The 22071-nt window shown below is 38.7% G+C and overlaps 1 protein-coding gene across 2 annotated transcripts in view; it reads left to right on the top strand.

The window, feature by feature from the left end:
* Window positions 1-22071, top strand: part of MAGI2 (membrane associated guanylate kinase, WW and PDZ domain containing 2) — a 1338731-nt gene that overhangs the window by 1020291 nt on the left and 296369 nt on the right. For both annotated transcript variants that reach the window (XM_060020317.1, XM_060020318.1), the window contains exon 9: window positions 359-541. In XM_060020317.1, coding sequence (XP_059876300.1) covers window positions 359-541 — 183 coding nt within the window. The remainder of the gene's footprint in view (window positions 1-358; window positions 542-22071) is intronic.

The raw sequence follows: 22071 nt of genomic DNA, 5'->3' as shown, positions 1-22071 counted from the left end.
TCAGAACAAGAGAAATGTATCCAGATGTGTCTGGATGATTTTAGGCTCTGCTTTATCTTCACCTGTTGATTCAGCCCTTTTTAAGCACAAGAAGGTGAATTTAGTGAACGGAAACAATGATCACAAAAAAATCTCTCTCCAAACCAAGCAGCTCTTTCACCTTTCCCTGCATGCTTGGGACTGCTCTGCGTTTGTGGGAAGTGCTTAGAGGTGTGCTCCTGAAGTCACACCTGCTTGCATTTACTATAATTAACCCCACAGTTACCCCTGGGATTGCTGCTCAGTGGCTGGCTTTTCCCCATGTAAGAACATGCCTTAACTGTGCTTTTTCTTTTTTAACTTCTGTCGGCCAATGTAGAAAAACCACTCTTTACCCGGGATGCATCCCAGTTGAAGGGAACATTTCTCAGCACCACACTAAAAAAGAGCAACATGGGGTTTGGATTTACCATCATTGGTGGAGATGAGCCTGATGAGTTTCTGCAGGTGAAAAGCGTGATTCCCGATGGGCCTGCAGCTCAGGACGGAAAAATGGAAACAGGTAAGTTCCATAATACTTTAGAAAATTGTTTTGCAACCTTTTTGCTAAGGCAAATATGAAGAGCTTCTTTCTGTGTTTTTAATTTGAAGGTCAAAGGTCACTTCACTTTAGGACAACCACAGATTATGTCTCCCCTAAATTTAATAATAATCAAATTGAAGTATTTCTGGAAACAACTTTAAATACCATTTTTGTCTCATTTTTCTGACTGCCCCTTCTATTTGCTGGATTCAGTGCACCCTTGAGATTGACACTTTTCTAATTTATTTTTGGAGTCCCTTCTCAGGGGTGTGATTAACATTTCATACTTTTCTTGCTTATGTTCAGCTATTGATATTTTTAAAATCTGTATTAATCTTATAGTATTCTCATGCTAAATTGCCCAGGTTAGTTATATTTAAATATGCACGCTCATCTCATAGAAAAAAATGTTAATGATATTCATCTTTATATATACCCATACAATGTTTTAATATATAAGGTTTTTTTCTCTAATCCTTATGAATGAATTTTCATATGCAGTTACTTGGATATCTATCAAATTATAATCAAAATTCATTTAACATGGAAATGCAGAGGCAAATTGTTAAGGGCAAGAAAATATAAAATATGAAAGGTGCACAGAGACAGAGAAAAAAGTAATGAACTAAGTCTGATTTTGTAGTCTGATTTTAAATTCTCCTACCTGGTCCATGACTTGGAATTAGTCCCATAATTTATAAATACTATTTTCCTTGTCTGGAAAATAAAGAAGAAATCAAATTTGATCTTATTTAAATAATAATCAAATACTGATTTAAGAATTTTGGGGTACTGTTTTTGAAATGCCTTAGAAAATTACAAAGTGTAATAACTATATATCACCATTTCACACTTTTCCCAACATTGATATAATTTATGATGTTAACTTACTAAAGTCAATGGGTCCTAGAAGATACAGAAATTAGAGAATTACTTTTGCGGAAAAATTATGCCATTTGTATGCTCCATATATTCACAAATTGTTATTTCGTGGTTTTTAAAGTGGTTTATGTATGAAGAAACAACATAAAATTGAGGTCTTCATCTGACATTTTGCATTTTAAAAATGACTGTTTATTAAATGGTTCCTATAGAAATAACATCTTTTCAATGTCACCTAATGAGTATATTTGTCACTGCCAGTCACTAGTGAGTAATAATATATTTAATAGATGTTACATTTCCTTGAAAGTTGAGTAAAGTTTCAAAACTAACCACATTTTTCAAATGCTACTGTTGTAAAGATCATGTGTACATAATTTTCTGCAAGTTAGAGAGTATCTAACTCTGCTGTTCATCTGGTGAGATTTTACTAAGCAGCCACACTTTCATGTTGCCAAAAATCACAAAAAAACATCAAATGACTCAATTAAAAATCATCCTATCACCTACAATTAGAATACGAGGAAACTGTAGATTTAATACCAACTTAGTAGAGGGAAAAGGATCCCCAATGCTTTTGAACTATAGTGAAATATTTAACAAACCCATTTCTTCTTTTCTTGTGTCAATATTTTTTTCTTGAAGTATAGTTGATTTATAATGCTGTGTTAATTTCTGCTGTACAGGAAAGTGATTCCATTATACATACATATATATATATGTATATTATTTTTTTATATTCTTTTCCATTATGGTTTATCATAGGATACTGAATATAGTTCTCTGTGTTATACAGTAGGACCTTGCTGCTTATCCATTCTATACATAAAAGCTTACATCTGCTAACCCCAACCTCCCATTGCATCCCTCCTCCAACCCCCTGCCCCCTTGGCAACCACCAGTCTGTTCTCTATGTCCGTGATTCTGTTTCACAGATAGGTTCATTTGTGTCATATTTTAGATTACACATATAAGTGATATCATATGGTATGTGTCTCTCTCTTTCTGACTTACTTCACTTAGTATGATGATCTCTAGTTGCATCCATGTTGCTGGAAATGGCATTATTTCATTCCTTTTTGTAACTGAGTAGTATTCCATTGTGTGTGTGTGTGTGTGTGTGTGTATATATATATATATATCACATCTTTATCCATTCATCTGCCGATGGACATTTAGGTTGTTTCCATATCTTGGCTATTGTGAATAGTGCTGCTGTCAACAGAGGGGTGCATGTATCTTTTTGAATTATAGTTTTGTCTGGATATATGCCCAGGAGTGGGATTGCTGGATCATATGGTGATTCTGTTTTTAGTTTTCTGAGGAACCTCCATACTGTTTTCCACAGTGGTTGCACCAACTTACATTCCCACCAACAGTGTAGGAGGGTTTCCTTTTCTCCTAACCCTCTCCAGCATTTGTTATTTGTAGAGTTTTTAATGATGGCCATTCTGACCTGTGTGAGGTGGTACCTCATTGTAGTTTTGATTTGCATTTCCCTAATAATTAGCAATGTTGAGTATCTTTTCATGTGCCTCTTTGGCTATCTGTATGTCTTCTTTGGAGAAATGTCTCTTTAGGTCTTCTGCTCATTTTTTGATTGGATTGTTTGTTTTTTTGTTGTTGAGTTGTATGAGTTGTATGAAATTAAACACTTATCAGTCGCTTTGGTTGCAAATATTTTCTCCCATTCTGTAGGTTGTCTTTGTTTTGTTTGTGGTTTCCTTTGCTGTGCAAAAGCTTGTAAGTTTAATTAGGTCCCATTTGTTTATTTTTGTTTTTATTTCTATTGCCTTGGAAGACTGACCTAACAATTTATGTCAGAGGATGTTTTGCCTATGATCTCTTCTAGGAGTTTTATGGTGTCGTGTCTTATATTTAAGTCATTAAGCCATTTTGAGTTTATTTTTGTGCATGGTGAGAGGGTGTGTTCTAACTTCATTGGTTTACATGTGGCTGTCCAACTTTCCCAGCACGACTTGCTGAAGAGACTGTCTTTTTCCCGTTGTATATTCTTGCCCCCTTTGTTGAAGATTAATTGACTATAGGTGTGTGGGTTTATTTCTTTACTCTCTATTCTGTTCCATTGATTCATATGTCTATTTTTGTGCCAGTACCACGCTGTTTTGTTTACTGTAGCTTTGTAGTATTGTCTGAAGTCTGGGAGGGTTAGGCCTCCTGCTTTCTACTTTTTCTTCAGGATTGCTTTGGCAATTCTGGGTCTTTTATGGTTCCATATGAATTTTAGGATTATTTGTTCTAGCTCTGTGAAAAATGTCATGGGTAATTTGATAGGGATTGTAATAAATCTGTAGATTGCTTTGGATAGTATGGCCATTTTAACAATATTAATCCTTCCAATACAAGAGCATGGGATATCTTTCCATTTCTTTGAGTAATCTTCGGTTTCCCTTATTAATGTTTTATAGTTCTCAGCATATAAGTCTTTCACCTCCTTGGTCAGGTAACAAACCCATTTCTTTTCGTAATAAAAAACCCAGTTATTTTTTTCTCTTGCTCAATCCACTATTCTGTGTTTCAAAACTAGAAAAGACTTCTTTCAGTGTACACTTAAAAGGCAAAATAAAATCAAAAGGTTTGCACAATAAGGCGTTTTTCCTTCTCACTCATTTTCCTAGTTTGCCACACTCACACAGTCTAAGTTAGCCTACTCAGCAACAAAGTCAAAGCTTTATTTAGAATGTAGCAGATTTTCTGCGCTTAAGATAATCACAGAACGGTCCTAATAGAAAGAGAAGGACCTAGGATTTTATTCTATTCACTGTCTCCTATTTATTCTTCTATTTATTCATTCAGCAAACACTTGTTAAGCTCCTTCCTTTCACAGTCATTGCTGTCCACCAGGACTACAAAGGTGGAAATGACAAGGGCCAGGCTCTTGAGGAGTTTACATCCAGGAGGGGCTTTGGATATATAAACAAGTAAATGTAACACAGTATGAATAGGATGAGACTGTAATAACCATGATGTTGGCACTAAGTCAGGAGAGCTGGGCAAGGGCACAACAGAATTTTTTTTAAAGTGTGTTTCTAACTATATAATTTTATTAGGCTTTTTAGGGATGATAATTTCATCAGAAAAGAAAATAAAATGTTGAAATCCACTGCTTATTAAATAGTCAAAAATACTGTGTTTATTTTTAATCATGATATGATTTAAAGTAAAATGTAAACATATTTCTGTAGCATTCCACAAGTTATAGTAGAGGGAATGGCTTCTCAGTTCAGTTCAGCAAATATTTAGTGAATACCCATATGTGCCATGCATTCTGATAATTACTTGGGATGCAGAAACAAGTGTTTCTATTCTTAAGAAGCTTACAGTATAGAAATAATGAGTGATATGTTAGTGAATATTTATAACAATGCAAATACAAATATGTACAAAGTCCAGAAATAGTACAGAGGAAAGGGGGGTCAATTCTATTGAGAAGAGCTTAGGGAGGGAAGGCCTCATAGAAGATGATGTCTGACACAGTTTTGAATGATGAATAGGCGTTTTCTGGGTGGACAAGTGAAGAAAGCTAGAGGAAGAAGAAACAACAATGTGCAAAAGCGCAGTAGTGGGAAATACCTAGGAAAAGATTTATATGCCATCTCAGTGTAGGTTAATATTTTGCCTTCAGTGGGTGTTTATGTGAAGTATCAAGTACGACGATAATTATAACTGATAAAGATGAACTTTTCAGGCTTGTGGCAAGCATCAAGGAACAGTATATAGTCATATATCGTCAAACAGAAAACATATAAATGCATGAATACCTATATATAAAACCTTTCTCATGTAAATTTTTAACTAATTAATCATAGAGATTTACTCTATGATTGATGTTTTCTTTACTTGTAAATCCCTAGAACCTGAAACAGGGCCAGGCAAATAGCAGTTACTCAATAAATGTTGGCTGGTTGGATGGATGGATGGATGCGTACACTTAGAAATTAAAAAGTGAAATTTGAATTAGCTGAATTCCACTTTTCCAATATAGCCTAGTCAATGCTAATCAGACCAATAGCTTACCACTGAAGCAAAAACAAATCATCTTTCCAGTTTCTGGATGAAATTTAAAAGACAAGTACATGTTAGGGACAAAATTAATTTCCTTTTTGTAATGATTTCATCTATAAATGAACCTCAAGAATTAACAAAAATAATAGACACTACAGATATAAACAATAAATCATTGATATTTAAAAGGCGAGCAATGTCATTTGACATTGAAATACTCATGAAAATATTTTAATCAACTTTTCTAGCTCTAGATCATCTCTAGTTTAGGCAAAGAGATGTCAGTAGTTTGGACACAAAGAAAAATCCATTCTACTAAAGTTGCCTTAGGGTCCTGTACTATAGAAACAAGGGTAGGGTGGTCCGTTCTCAGTCAGCACTGATTCTAGGAAGCAATGGAGACAGGAGAGATGGAGGACACTGTGCCCCCCACCAGTTTTTTAACAACTAATTGAGCCAATCCCCAATGGTCCTATAATGTTCCAGAAGACACTTTCTTAGAAGAAATTACCATAGTGCCTAGAAACCATCCGACTTCTGATTATTAAGGATTCACGACATCCCAGCAATCATTTGTAGACACCAGAGATCCTGATAACATTCTTTAAACTATTTTAAAAATCAAGATTGATGTAACAAGGCTTATGTAGAAACTGCAGAGTCTAAAACATACTTATCTATCATCCTTCTGTTAAAAAGCTTCCCTCGTTACATGGTGTTTCATGTTTCTCCCCAGGCTAATTTTTGAATCAAGGCTTATGGTTTTCAACAAATGTAAGAGCAAGGAAAGTTGACCTATCCATGAGGTTCTCCTATAGATGGGTTGAATTATGAGGTCAGTCACATCCCATTAGTTTTTATTTGCCCTCTTCTAATAGTTAGTCACTTTATTAGTAGAATGGCAACAAACTGGAAAACCAACACCCTGACATTCTCTAGCTCCTGGCATTTCTCCATTTGAGCAGATTGATGTTATTGCTTTTCCTGGTTGCTACCTCTTTATTAGCTTCTCTAAAAGGGACACAAGATTAACTTTGTCAGAATCACTTGGGGAGCTTTTTAAAGATGCAGATTTCTGTGCCCCTAGACCTGCTGATTCCAAGTTTCTTGAAGTAGTGCTGGGAATGTGCATTTATATACTTTTAAAAATGGTCAAAGCAATACAGGCACATGGTAAAAAATAATAATAACATCGAAATATTTATAATGCATAAAAATTTCTCTTGTCCTGCCCTTGTTGTCTCAGTTTAACAGTTCTAGACATGACCTATATTTACTTCCTTTCAGAAGAAATGAAGCTTTAACTCCCTTATCCCCCACATGCCCTCCCCCAATCTCCCAATTGAGTTTTAAAACTACTTTTAGTAATATTCATACAGGTTTTGCATTATCATGGCTTTGTAAATTTGTTCACTGACCCCGGTGGTCTATCATTAATACATTTTTTCCCTGTAAAGGGCTTTGTGGAGTTTTACTTTGGTTTTTTTTTGGCAGTCTCTTTCTTAAAATGATACTTTTTTTTCCCCCAGAGCACCATCATATTAGGTCCTTAGAGGGTGCTCCTTTTTCTGGGCATCTTTTGTCCTCATTCTCCTCTCTGCGCTGGTTGTACAGCTGACATCTGGGGACTTTCCATTATGTCTCTCCCAAGCAGAGTCCACTGTTATCCACATCCGTATCCTCTTTTGTCGTGGATGCTTATTTTACTAGAGCATAGCCCTCATATGTCTTTTGATCTTGGATTGTCTGTATTTAAAAGTGGAACACTGAAAAAGTTGCTTGGGACTTCTGTGTCTGTGGCGGAGTTTGAAGACTGGTCAAATGTTACCTGAGGTTATTAGGCAGAGGCAGAATATGAAAGTCTATTAAATAGGGTCCTTTTTTGGAGACACCCTCATCTCTGACTTAGGGTAGGTGGTGAGAGTTCTGCATGCAGATGTAGCAGGGCAGATCCTCTATATACTTGTATCCAATGTTTCCTAATCCCAAGGCTTTCTGCAATTCTGCAAAGCAATAGAGAGTCCTTCTTATCCATGTTTCCCTTTCTTCCAAAAGCACACTAGAACAGGAAGCAGGAAATTCTTTCTGTAAAGGGTCAAGTAGTAAATATTTTAGACTTTGTGGGCCAAGTGGTCTCTGTCACAGCTGTTTAAATCTGTCATCATGAAAGCAGCCAGGGATGGCACGTGAACAAGTGAGTATGGCTGTACTTCAATAAAACTGTATTTACAAATACATGCGGCAGCAGGATTTGCTCCGTGGGCCATAGTTTGCCATCCCCTGCTCTAGAATATACCTCCCAAAGCCATGATACATCAGTTATCATGCCTTTATCCATATTCCATATTCTAAAATTCTCTTGAGCTATCTTGTTTTATAAGGGCCCCTCTCTGTCAAAATGGCCCCTCTCCCCTTCTCTTCGTTGCTGTGGGTTTATTCATTTTAAAGTCTTTGTTAAAGGGGATAGCCATATATGTTCAGTCTGTCATGTTGAACTACAAGTCTTAGAATCTGCATTTTTACACGCACTGAAGTTTGAGAACCACCGCATGTAGTAGTAGCAAGAAGACTCCTTTCCCGCTTACCGTACAGCTTGGCAAACATTCTCCATCCTAGCCTGACCCTCTCTCAAACAAGCCTCTGCTCAGAATTTCTTTGAAGGAGTGTTTATGAATATTCCTGGGGACTAAGTTTTGAGGTAGAGTCTATGGCTATCTGCTCAGTAGAACAAAGGTAATTAATCTGTATGTTTATCTTTCATATCAGGCTAGGACATTGAACTATGTGCAATTTCTCATTCTTTGGGATGTTAGCACTCTTTGGGGTATTCTATCTCATGACTGCACTATCTGAAATTTTAGTTACCTTTTAGCTCTCTGTGGAACAGCAGAGATAAACCTGGGGCCGTGAGTGCTGTGTGGACAGATGACCACCCTACTCTCAACGTGACAGCTATTGCCCCTCTTAGGGCTGGCCCTTCAGTAATGCATTTCCACCTAATGGTTACCCAGTGGTTTCCCACGCTGCCTTACCACAGTGTTCTTTGGTCCTCTCTAACCATTATTAGCTCCTTAGCAGTTTGATGAAATCCTACACTTGTTAATTAAACATCTCCTGAGAAAAATCTATATGTATGAGAAAGCCCAAGAAGTAATTCAGAAGTGTTTTCTGTGTCATGTTTTCCCACCTCATAATCGACTTACACCCAGGGCAGGCTTCCTTTTGAATTTTGAGCACACACTGCGATGGTCTCTCCCATGACTCCTCTCTTACTGATTGGCTGCCTTATAAAAACATCCTAGTGAATCAACCAGTGCTTCATCACCACCCACCTCCACAAATAAGTGTTCACACTTAGGTAGTGTAAACCACTTAGATGGTTCTGTCAATTGCCGGAAGCAAATTAAGTAATGTCACCTTTCTATTCTTTGAAGTACCTGTGTAGTTTTCTAATGCCGCATTGCAAACCATGTCAAAACTCGGTGTTTTAAAAGCGCAGTCAAACGTTTGCTCAAGATTCCGGTTTCTTGCCTGGGATGGGCTGGGTGTCTCTCATCCACTAGTCTCACATTGGGAGCGTTGTGCAGCCGCCACCATCAGGATCTCCCGTGGGCTGGAATGTGCAAGGGGAGGCCTCAGCTGGGATGGATAGGACTCCTCAGGGCTGGTGCAGCATCTCCGTCTCCATGCGGTCTCAACAGCAGCATGGCTGAACCAGTTTACATGGCGGCTTAGGGTTCCAAGAGAGCAAAAGGGAAAGCTGTCAAGCCTCTCAAGGCCTAGCCTGGGACTGGCATGATGTTATCAAATCAAGTCACTCGTCAGCCCAGATAAAAGGGGAAGGAAACTAAGCCCCACATTTTGATGAGAGAAGTGGCAAAAAAAAAAAAAAAAGTCCCTAGTCATCTTTTCATCTACTGTAGTATCCTTCCTATGGCTTCTTTGTTTCTGACTTCCTTGAGTTTGTTCAAAGTGCCCTGAGAAAATTATCTTTGACTTTCATGGGCATTCTACCTTCTCCCAGTCTTCTGGCACGTGTTGATACTGTTTTTGCCTTCCAGTTCTCTATCGTGCTATGAATAAATTATAGTGCATCATAATAACACATCCAGAGATGATGAGCAGCAAAATCGCCAGGCCTCTAGCTCTGTCTTTCTAATAAAAATAAAGGAAGTGGTTGCAGCAATTCAGTTTGAAAGACCTTCAAAATATTCATACTCAAATCCAAGTTAGATAATTTTCTAAACGATCCCTTGATATTAACGTCATTTTTGCCTTTTTAGGTGTTTAATGAGCTTTAGATGCTTCCAAAAACATCTTGTGTTCTATAAAAGCCAGAAAATGGAATTGGATTTCTAGCCAGCTGACCAATACTAATATCTCCCGTACAGAAGAAGTAAACTGTGCTTGTTTTGCTTGTCTCAATATATTTACTCTTGGTTCTTTCCAAACACACCTAAGTTTCAGAACCTCACTTCATTTTGTTGAAATACCTAACATCCCCACTGCTAGTGATGTATCCTTCAGATCAATAACAGGACAGCTCAGAGCGAGGGTGAGAGCCACACGAAACACTTCCTGTCCACTGTTCTTCTTCCATGACGATATGTGGGTGATGCAGGTGCCATAGTCGACAAAATACTCGATTTTGGCTACAAACCAAACCACTTGAAAGGATTAAAAAATTTGTGGCATCAGTTCTTAAAATTATGCTATGCTTCATCAATAACTCATTTAGTTTTTTAAAAAGAGACCTTTGTGGGCTTCCCTGGTGGCGCAGTGGTTCAGAGTCCGCCTGCCGATGCAGGGGACACGGGTTCGTGCCCCGGTCCGGGAGGATCCCACATGCCGCGGAGCGGCTGGGCCCGTGAGCCATGGCCGCTGAGCCTGCGCGTCCGGAGCCTGTGCTCCGCAACGGGAGAGGCCACAACAGTGAGGGGCCCGCATACCGCAAAAATAAATAAATAAATAAAAAGAGACCTTTGCAACCCAAATAAATGCTATTACAGTACCTCTTTTTTTTTTTTGCACATTTCTGTCCTTTTTTCTTTGTAAATGCCTATACAGTGCTGCTTATGCTATCTTCATGTAGAATCACAGTCTAGATAAAAGCTCACTCGAGAAGGGATAACTTCTATACAAGCCCTATCCTAGTTCTCTTCTGTGCCCCAGGATTAAGGACTTTATTCCCATTTTAACACAGAGGTAGCAAAGTTTGCTGCTTTAATTTTTTTTTTCTAGTTTCAGTATTGATATCCATCTGGATAAGTCACACGGTAATTGAGTTACAATATTCATGGCAACTGTACCTATTAACATCATGACAGTCAATGCACTTAAATGTGCTCTTGTCACTATTATTTGTAAGTTATTCTGCACAAAAGCCTTACATTAATTTGCAGTACAGGTTCACTGGCCCTCCTAGGAGCTAAAGGAGAAAGTGGGTGAGGCCTCCACTCAGCCTAAGAGCAGCGCTCAGAATGGTGTTAGTTGTTGTAACACCAGGGATGTTTAGAGTACCCTTACGGGATACGAAGTTGGCATTTTAAGAATCTGAAAGCTTATTATTTAAGTTTAATGGAAATGGACTGGAGATGATAGGGTTAGCATTTTTCATGCCTGCTCCCTGGAGAAGGTTGTTGGTTGTCAGTATATTTGTTAGGGAAAGGTGTTCAGCTTAAGTTAGATGCACTTGAAATAAAGGTATTATCTAAATGCAATTAAGAAGTTTTTATCACTTTAACTTTTTAGGTCTGAGGCCAGATAACCAATACGCTTACTTATAAATGAACCAAAAAGTATCCAAATTGACACAGAAATTTACCAGATTCTGGTGTCTGGGTTAGCATATGTATTCTCATAGACAATGTCAGATTCATTCAGTTCCTGCTGCTCTCTCTCCCTTCACTAATGGAACTGCACCTTTGGTTCATCAGGAAACAATCTGCTTTTTTATAAAAGGTGCTTATTTTTATCCATCCCCTCCCCCAAATGAATTGTAATCTCTCATTATTTACTACCCTCCCCCGACCCACCTGACTCTAAGCTGTCTGAGGTCAGGGCCTGTGTCTGACTTGATCATTAACAAATCCTCAAGGCTTACTTCTCTACCATATATATAGCAGGTATTCAGCCATATATATAGCAGGTATTCAGCCATATATATATAGCAGATATTCAGCTTGTCGATTGCACAGTGGAATGAGTCTGTGAAGCATGATGTGCTTACATGGATTACTATGGAGGCATGAGATGTGCTGTAATATCATAGATCCTCTGTGATTATCTATGTTCCCTTTAGAGCATCATCTAAGGCTTTCCTTTGTCTAGTTTAACCAAACAATTCATTAGATGAATTATTTACATTTAAAGTACTTAGAATAGGGCACAACATAGGGAATCAGTCGAAATTAGCAATTTTTAATATATTAAAAATTCTATAGCAATTATTAATATATTTATGAGACTCTTTTCCACAAATTTGAAGGAAGCCTTAGCATTCTGGGAATGATAGATACATGAAAATATCTATGAGCAGCTTAGGCTCTCCCCCTTTGGACCCTGGGAGTAAAATGATTCTGCATTGAACATTTAACAAAACAGCTCTTGCCTCTTTAAATAGTTTTTGGTTTAAAGGAGATAACCGGAAAGATTTCAGAATCGTGGGGCCGTGCTGATGGCCCTTACTCTGTTGATAGACTGGGAGCTGAAATAGGACCTTCAGCTTCTTATGTGTGCACATGTCGCTGAAAATTAGGCTGGGTGTCTTTTAGGTATGCATTGGATTCTAAGACGTCTGCTAGACACTTTTAGAAAAGTCAGTAACTTAATCTTCATTTGTTTAATGATGGGTCCTCATTTTTGGATATTATAACCCCTTCGAAAATAAAAGCATGTCAATCCTGAATCACAACAAATAAAAAGAAAAGTCTAAGGAGGGTAAGATAGTGGGAAAATGTATAAGGCAAGGTAAATGTTTCTGTTGAGAGAATAATACTCCCTGAATTAAATAGCTATATAGGGTGTTGGTGCATATTCCTACAGATTGTCACGTAGGCTTGTAAATGCTCAGTGAGGAGTTTGATTATAGATACACACACATATGTATCATCATCTACAGATATATGTGCAATGTGGGAAAAAGAGGCAAGAAATATGTCTTTCATTGTTTCATCAGCTAAGTCTTAGATCTAGTTCATAATTATAAATCTCTCAGCATTCTAAACCAGAAGACGTCACTGAAGTCAATAGGAGATAAATTACCATGCAGACCTTTGTTTATAAGTGTAATTCTGCTGGTTCTTACAAGCTGCCAGTGAAATTAGAGATGGAGTGTGCTGGAGTCTGCAAATATCAAAACTGCTACAGCTGCAGAAACCTTATTCCTGTATCCAGTGTAATTATGTGCCTCTCACATGCTCCAGCTGAGGATTTGCATGAACTGACAAGAGCACACACGGTAAATCTTGCGTCATCATCTGATTTACTACTTTGTTCGAAAATCCAACTCTGTAAGGTTAATTCTGCATTTCTTAATGGTGAAAACTATTGTCAGAAAGGAAAACATTTCGCCACGTATGTGAGATATTGACAAAAGAAGTGGGAACTTTGTTTTGTGAAAGCAAGATTAACCCAGAACTGTCCTTCTCCGTATCAACCCCTTTGTATTCTCTCTCTCTTTGCTTTAAAGTGTTGTGTCCTGAAATTTTCACTCCTCTTGCTTCTTTCTTGTTTTTCTTTCCTATTTTCTCACCTGAAAAAAGAAAAGAATACTGGATATATTTTCTTCTATTTCTCATAAGAGAATGAAAATTTTTGCCATGAAAAAAAAAGTGACTTAGATGGTCACATCTCTAAATTTTTATGAAGCACTTAGTATACTTTTTTAATTTAATTTTTATTTTATATAGGAGTATAGTTGATTTACAATGTTGTGTTAGTTTCAGGTGTACAGCAAAGTGACTCAGTTATACATACACATGTATTCATTCTTTTTCAGATATTTTTCCCATATAGGTTATTACAGAATATTGAGTAGAGTTCCCTGTGCTATACAGTAGGTCCTTGTTGATTATCTGTTTTATATATAGTAGTGTGTATATGTAAATATACTTTTAAGCATGGTGATAGACAAACTGTATCACAGCACTGGCATTTTTTCAGAGCAGTTTCTTATGGACTTGTATAAAACTGTAATCCTGGATTAGCACATAAAAGCTTTGAAGTGTTACAGTAATGAGATTAAAGTGTGTATGTGGGGGGGGGTGTTTGTGCAGTGTGGTGTTTGTGTGTGTGTGTGTGTGTGTGTGGTAGGAGTGGGCTGGGGGAGGGGGGTGGGCGTCAGATGCAGCAAGAGACAAGAGCTGGGTTTACAAGAATCCATCCTGTGTGCAGGGAACGTTCCTGGAAAACAAGGTGCCAGGACTTTCTGGTCATTGACATTCGTTTGCAGGCTACATCGGTGGTGACAGGTACAATCTCAGAATTTACAAAATAAAACCTCAAGTACAAATTACAAGATATGGAATTGTTTTCAGTGTTTTTCATCAAAGCCGAGTCCTTGAGAATTTTTTTTTTTAACAAAATGCAAAGGTCATTTTTCCTTTGGAAATAAAAGAACTACCTGCCATTACCTAGAGAAAAGGTGACATTTTTCTATGAAAAGGAGACATTTTGCCCAGAGGCAAGTGGAGGCAGTTTCTGGGATTGCCTGACAGTGAGTTTACGTAAGAGCAGAGCAAGATGCTGTGCCTCTGGCAGAAATGACATTTTCCTCCCTATTCAGCTTTGCAAATTCTGAAAAATACAAGACCGATTTTTTTGATGGTAATTCTCCCGGTCTCTTATTGATGTGTGCAGCAGCAAAACTAATTAATATTATGAACATACACCATGCTAAGACAAGGGGAGGTTGCACAAAGATGGCAAGCTGGCAACTGAGACAGAAGTCCAGGGCTTTCCATTGGAATTCTATCACTGACTCATCTTGTTCTGTTTCAAAATCCACCTAGCACCTCATTGCACAGCAACAATATTCCTCTCTATTAAGAATTATTCAAAATAGATATATCCATTTGCTCATTCATTTTTTTAAAATATAAATTTATTTATTTATTTTTGGCTGAGTTGGGTCTTCGTTGCCGCACGCAGGCTTTCTCTAGTTGTGGCAAGCGTGGGCTACTCTTCGTTGCGGTGCGCGGGCTTCTCATTGCGATGGCTTCTCTTGTTGCAGAGCACGGGCTCTAGGTGCGCGGGCTTCAGTAGTTGTGGCTCTCAGGCTCAGTAGTTGTGGTGCACAGGCTTAGCTGCTCCACGGCTTGTGGGATCCTCCCGGACCAGGGCTCGAACTCGTGTCCCCTGCATTAGCATGTGGATTGTTAACCACTGAGCCACCAGGGAAGCCCTGATCATTCATTTATCCAACAAACTTTATATTGGGATGCTGAGTGGTACTCTTCACAGAGTTGGCTCTAGGGCCTGGCAGCCTCCCTTAAGGCTGCTGTGGAATGACCCCACCACAATCAACCCCTCCACTCTCACCCTAGTCAGAAGCTGGAGAGGGGAAAAGAGAATCTCCAGGGTAGTTCTTCTTATGTGGGATGCAGCGTTTGTGTTAAGAGGTAATCCAGTGGTGCCCATGAGAAAGAGAGGGGTACTCCCTTTCCCTATCTCAGTCCAAGTGAAGGGGAGGCCCTAAGAGCATCACTCGTTGAAATTGGGGTTGCCTAAAGGAAGGGGAGTTGGTGGTTTGGTTTCCACATTAGACATCTGCTCAGGCAGTGGACTTGCTTCCTTTGCCAGTCAGAAGAGAAGAGAAGTGAGTCGGGGGGAGATGGCAGGATAGAGAGAGAGAAGACATGGCAAGTATCTGGCATGGCAAGGCTGTGCGAGTTTTCTGTGGTCGAAGTGACCGTGGGGAAGAGACCTTGACTGGAGCCCGCTATCTTCCATGTACCACTCAAGAGAGCTGCCTGCTGGGCAGGAAAAGCCAGCATCAACAGGCTGGGCAGTGCAGGCTGGGCACCATGGAAATGAAAGGGGTCAAGCTTGAGCCAGATATCGCACTGGCCCTAGGATGAATCCACAGATCGATTCCATAAGAGAGCCAGCCACCGGGCACCTGCCACTTCAATGGCCATTTCTCTTTCACCAGACAAACAGCCACAACCTACGCCAAAAAAGAATGCCATCGCAGAGTTAAATAGAGAAACCCTCGTCTCTGCACATAACACACTGGAAAAACTAGACCTTGAAGAGTCAAGGGGGAGGCAGTGCCCCAGAGGCAGACCATGCCTCCCCTACCTCAGAGCTGTCAGGGTCCCAGGAAAACCCATGCGGACGGTAGGAGCAAAAGAGATTTAAATCAAATTTAGGAAGTTGAGGCATTAATGAGACCGGACATATGATAGCCAAAAGTGACTTAAAAGTGAAGAATTTTCCCAGGGGCATGAAAATAGTAACTGTAGAAAAAAATTACTTTATTCGTTTACCCCCCATGCCATAGATGATGCTGTTCAATAAACAGGCTGTGTGCCCACCATGCATCAGCCATCCTTTCAGGTCCTGGGGGCCCATGGATGAATAAGACAGCCTCTGCCATTAAGGAACGTACAGTCTGGTAAAGTAACCGAAGCATGTGAACAACTTCAAGTGGCACCTGGAGATAAATACTAAAAGAGATGTGTGCAGACTGCTTAGGGAGAACAGAGGAGTAAGTCTCTCACAGGAGGAGGGGGTGTAGGGAGAGTCCAGGGAAGATTTCACAGAGGAAGCATGATTCAGAGACCTGAAGGGAGATTATGAATTTATCAGGCATGCGAGGTACGGGGAGTACTGTGTGCCAAAGTGCAGACCTCCATTCGTTCTGCAGGCACAGATGGGAGCTTCTACTATGAGCCAGGAGCTGTGCCAGGTAGGAGACCAGCGTATAAACCCAAATCTTGGGGACATGCAAAACCCTGGGCTGTTTGTTATGCCCTTAAACTTAGGAGGCAACAGAGATGGAAGATGGAACAGAAGTTGAGGTAAAAGGCTGCCAGGAGCTTAATGTGGAAGGGAACTATAAAACGTGCTTACGAGGCATGGAGGGGTTATAAGTAGAGGAACAACCTGATCAAATGTGCATTTTTAGAAAGTTAACTCCAGAGTCTGTATGAAGTATGCATTGTAGAGAAACAGGAGTCAGAAGAGAAGCTAAGAAATGTGCAGGATCTCTTCCATTTTCCACTCCAAACCCACCTCCTCTAGTTCCCTCTCTGGACTCCACCAACGGGCTCTCTTGCCCTAGAGCTCCCAGTTGGGCTCAGTGAGTGGCAAGAAGCGGCTGGCGGTCAGAAGGCAGGAAGAGAGTGAGGTCTTGGCACTTAGTGCCTCGGGGCCTTTGCTGCCAGGCTGCTGTGTGCTGGGCATCCATCTTTTGGGATCTCAGCTCTAACAACCATGGGAGGAGAAAGAGGAAGTGAGGTGGCAAATATTTGGACAGTGGAATCAGTGTTTTCTTGTCTAAGCAGATGAGATGAGTGAAGAGTCCAGTATGTTTGCTTGTTTGGGTTTCGTGCTTGAGCAACTAAGTGGACTGTGGCACCTTTAACACAGAAGGAGAAACAAGTTTGGAGGGTTTTAGCTAATGTTTTAATAACTCATAAGACATGAGGAATGAGGCTAAGTTAGGTAATATGTGAACAGGACTTCTGTGTAAGGTTTATGTCCATAAAGTTCAACATCTATAAACTCTCATCAAAGACAACTAAGTTCTCAATTCCACAATTTATATTTTCTTTGTTGAGTTTTATTTTATGACTCCCTTTTTGATTCCTTTTCAGGAAGAAGTGGTAGCAGTAGGATTCATTTTATATTGCCAGCAAAGTCTACACTGTTAACAGCTCAGTGGGATGGGAGAGGGGAAGAATTACATGCCAAAGTCTACAACACAGAGAATGCATGGTGCTTCAGGCACTGAACAGCTGCCGAAAGGAAGAAGGAGCAGCCTTGTTTTCCATCAGATTCTTCTAGGTTTTTCCAGATGGGGGAACAACCACAAATGGGAGAAAGTTATACAGAGACAGATTTTGATTTATTTTTTAAAATAGCTTAATGACAGAGCTACCCTACAACGGAATGTGTTGTCTAACTAATAACAATATTCATTCACTGAGAGTTTCGTGGCACTAGGCCAAACTCTTAAAATATAATATCTGATTTAATCTCTACAATAACCCTGTGGTATAGATACCATTATTCTTATTTTGTAAGTAAGGAAACTTAAGTCCAGAAAAGCTAAGAAACTAGCCAAGCTCACATCATCAGTACATAGTAAGGCTGAGATTCAACCCCTTCTTGACCACTGTGCTACTTCCTTCCAGGAGAGTCGCTAGCTCCCTAGCATTGGAGGTTTAAGGCGAGGCTAAATGGTCACTTGTCAGGTGTTTCTGCTCTGGCTGGAGGTTGAACCGTATGGCTCATAAAGTCACCATCTCTCAGGTGTGGCATTATGTGCTCCTCCTTTACCTGCCCTCTCTTCCTCTCACCCCCCCACCACCACCGCTGCTAACTCTGTGTGTTATATGTGTTGTGTGTGTATGTATGTGTTGAACTGATTCTGTTAAACAAATTCCGTATTTTTTATTAATGGAGAAAGACATTGAGGGAAAGTTCTAGTTAGAAGAGAACAATACATTCCCTTTTCACTAACATGTACCCTGTCTGCATATCTTATATACCTCTGGCTGGCTGGTTAAAAAGACAGCTTCAAGGTCAATACACAGAACGCATGATATTTTATAATAGCATGTTTTTTTTTCCTTACAGTATAACCCAGTGTTTTGCTGGGAGGAAGCCAGCAAATATATCTTGCAGCCATTTCCCCTTTTTTTATCAATAAATGGTATCTTTTGTTATTAAGAAGTACCAAATTATAAAGGTGTTTCAAAACTTCTTGGAACAAGAAGACCTATGAAGTAATTTTTGTCAAGTATGTCATTTAGATAGCCAAGTTATCTAAACACAGAACTTAGAGCCCTCAGAAGATTTCACGTGATCATTACAGTTCAAATGAAACTATGTTCTGTGAAAAGAAATCTATGTATACGTAAAATTGACCTAACTAGTTAGACTAAGGTGTAATGAAGTAGAATCCCAGGGCAGATCTCTGAAGCTCCTAATTCCAGACTGCCTTCTGGTTTAGTTTCAAGCCTGGGACACAAGAAGGAATGTAGTATATCTGAAGAAGTGATCCCAAGATAATTCACTTCTACATAGGATGTAGAAACATCTTTGAAGATTTTACATCAGTCCAAGCATATGATGTCTCTTTTACTCAAAGGAAAAAGTCTGAATGCCCTTTGCTCACGTAGCTGAGATGTTGAAGTGAGGAATGAGGTCCTCAGAGAAAAATGAATTACAGGAAGAGGATCATTACAGTTCAGTACTGAGAATTTGCATCATACTCTGTTCATCATAATCTAACACCCAAGTATGTATCTGATATCCTTGTCCAGTAAACTGCTGGCATCATAGTATAAGATAGATGAGATAGTGACTATAAAAATATTTTGAAAACTGCAAAACAATGCTTCAATTATAAGTTAGTGTTATGGTGATTTTCCATTCTCAAACATCTTAACATGCCACTTTCTCCGTTTTAACTTACTACGCTGACGCTGACGTGCATTCTTATCTTTTCCCTTCTGGGTGTTGTCAATCTGTCTAATTAGATTATAGAACCATTAGGTGGAGGCCAATGGCTAATTTTTGTGTTTGGTATGGAAACAATACACTGTTGGCATTTAATCTTCCATAGTCTCCTGTTCTGGCTCAGCAGGGTGTAACCTTACATCTTCTGAAAGCTCACTAGAGTGAACATTTCCCTGCAGAGGGTGAGAAGAAGACAAGAAGGACAAATAAATTTCCATTCAATACTCAAAGAGTTTTTTCTTTTTACAAGCGTGTGATAGCGAAACCACTAATCTATAGAATGGAAAATCAGCCTGAATAGATGTAAAAGAAAACAATCAATATGCAGTAGTTGTTTTATGCAGCACTGTTCAATTCCAAAAGAACTGACAGTCTGTAGAAGCAAACAACAATATGTGTTATGCCATCTGGGAAAAAAGCAAAGCAAATAATTCATATGTGGAACCTTTATGAGTGTCTCAAAACTGTTGAAGGAAAGCTGACTCAGTATTCCTTGGAGAATCATGGGTGAAACAAGAGTAGGGAAAGTATTAATTTATCTAGTTTTTAAGTAAAGAAAGAAAGAAAAAACACACAGCAAAGCTCCAGGATTCAGAGTTTATCAGTTCTGCGGCCAGCATCCCGGAGTGCTCATCTGCTGTTCAATATAGTTTATAAAATCTCTAGGGATTTAGCAGTAGCTACTCACTCTGAGGTTAGAATTTAAGTTCTGCTCAAATTCTTAATAAAAAAAGTTTCACGTTTTCTTCTTTATAGTTGAATGCCTCTTGGTTTGCAACTAACTTTACTATGGCTTCTTCTGGAGCATTTTTTAGCTTAATTGACAGTATATGCTGAGGCCAAGGCAAAGAAAACAAAATTGCCCACTTCCCATTGATAGGTAGATTCTGAAAGAGTTTGATAGGTTAATAATAGAAAATTCTTTTAGCAGCTCTGTTTTATGATATATACCCAAAGGGTTACAGAGTTCATTTTCTTCTCAGCTAGTAAGTAAAGCACCCTTTCTGAAAATACTATTAACACCACTTGGAATTCATGTAGAAACCAACGTAAGGATCTCAGAATGTTTAAAGAGCTTCTTCTCTAATCCCCTCAATGTAAATGGAAGAAGGACAGGAACTAATTGCATCTGTTTCAACACTAAAATGCGACGTAAAAGATGAATTTTTATTTCTACACACCCAGTTTCATTACTGGGCGAAAATTTGGTGAAAGAGAAGGAATACATAAGCTTTTATTCATTGCTTGCTGTGCACCTTGGAAAATGTAAGGGAAAAGAGACAAGTTTGTATCTGACAACACTTCCATCCGAAGTAATAGCTATAGGGGACAAAGGGACACTGTAAAAGAGACTATCTGTTAGTGATATGAACAAGAAATGTAATTTGAATTTATTGTCAATTTCTGAGCATCTATTTTACAGAGTTAAATATTCTAGTGAAATCTTATGTGCTTAATATATTAATTGAATTATGTATGTATATTTATTAACACAACTGTAAAACCTTCATAATAAATATTGATTTTGAAAACTAAAAAAAAAAAAAATAGCAAAGTATTGTAGATAATTCTTTATCACTCATGACAGATGGACACCTAAGAAACTTCCCAGTGGGCATCCTGGGACATATCTGTGGAAGTACCCAACTCAAAGACTTATGATGCAGTGAAATATCTTCTCTGACTGATTGTGGAAATAGCAAAGCTTCCATCATGGGAAAGGTTTAAAAGAAGAATGTGTTTTGGAGTGAGCCAAGGGAAGTATAAGAACTTGTTGAAGCAAAGCAAAATCAGTGCTAAGAAAGAAGGAGAAGAAGAAAGAGATAGGGAGAAAAAATGACCATTTCTTCCACAAAATGAAGCACATGTTTGTATACCTGCAAACTGATTCTAAAGTTAAAAACTTACTAAAATGAAATGGGCCAGAAATGAGGTAGAAGCAGAACAGAAAAAAATCTCTAATTTTGAAGTCTTAAATTTATTAGCATCTTAATGTACATTTAATCCTTGTTGGAACAGTTGCAATTCTGAATATAATAGAGTCTGAGCTAATTGGCTGAGAATGATAATATCCTTTAAAACGAGCTTCTGGCATAATGTCCAGTCTTCTCTAGGCCTATAATTACTGGTGTGTGTATGTGAGCAAGGAACTATGTGATTCAGTTGGACTCAATGGGCTAGTAATAATACCCCTGATCAACGTTTGAAACCCTCCAAGGAAGAACCCAGTGTGAATAGCATGACTAAATTCTATAGACAGCAGTGGTTGTAAGAAATAAAAGGAATAACAGGGTATGTGACCTCTATCATCAACTCTTATTTTTGGGAAAATGGCACAATATGCAACCCTGCCAAGTATATGCCAGTTAACGTGATTCATTTTGGATGTGCATTGGCCCTCTAGCCCACAAATGTCCGGATGATGTCTCTCACTTAATGCTAGGTCATATCATTTAATGATTTCACTTAGTTGTGTGAAATCAAAATGCAAACACTTAATTCCAAGTGGGAGACAACACAAAATGGTAACCAGAACAGTTGGCTTGGAAACTTGTGAAAATAACTTCTCACTTTCTTGCCTCAGTATCCTCTGTCCAAAAATATGACGGTAAATTAGATTATGTCATAGGTCCTCTCCAGCTCTAAAATAATATAAATGGACAATTGTGAGCCACAAAATTATAAATATTGGTCTAATGACAGTATAAAACTGTGGCCTTTAGATAGAATTCCCAAATCAGCAAACTGGATAAAGTTCATCCGTGATAAAACAGTATGCCTGACAATTAACTCTGGGAATCAATGTCCTATCCTCTGATAGAAACAGCCACAATAAGTTGAATACAATCTAATAGAATCAAAATATAAATACCACCAAAGGCAAAGTCAGCTAATTTAATAGTTCTAAT

The sequence above is a fragment of the Delphinus delphis genome, chromosome 9 (genome assembly GCF_949987515.2).
Source record: "Delphinus delphis chromosome 9, mDelDel1.2, whole genome shotgun sequence".
Taxonomy (NCBI): domain Eukaryota; kingdom Metazoa; phylum Chordata; class Mammalia; order Artiodactyla; family Delphinidae; genus Delphinus; species Delphinus delphis.
The sequence above is the reverse complement of the archived record's forward strand: the minus strand, read 5'-3'. Positions and strand labels throughout refer to the sequence as shown.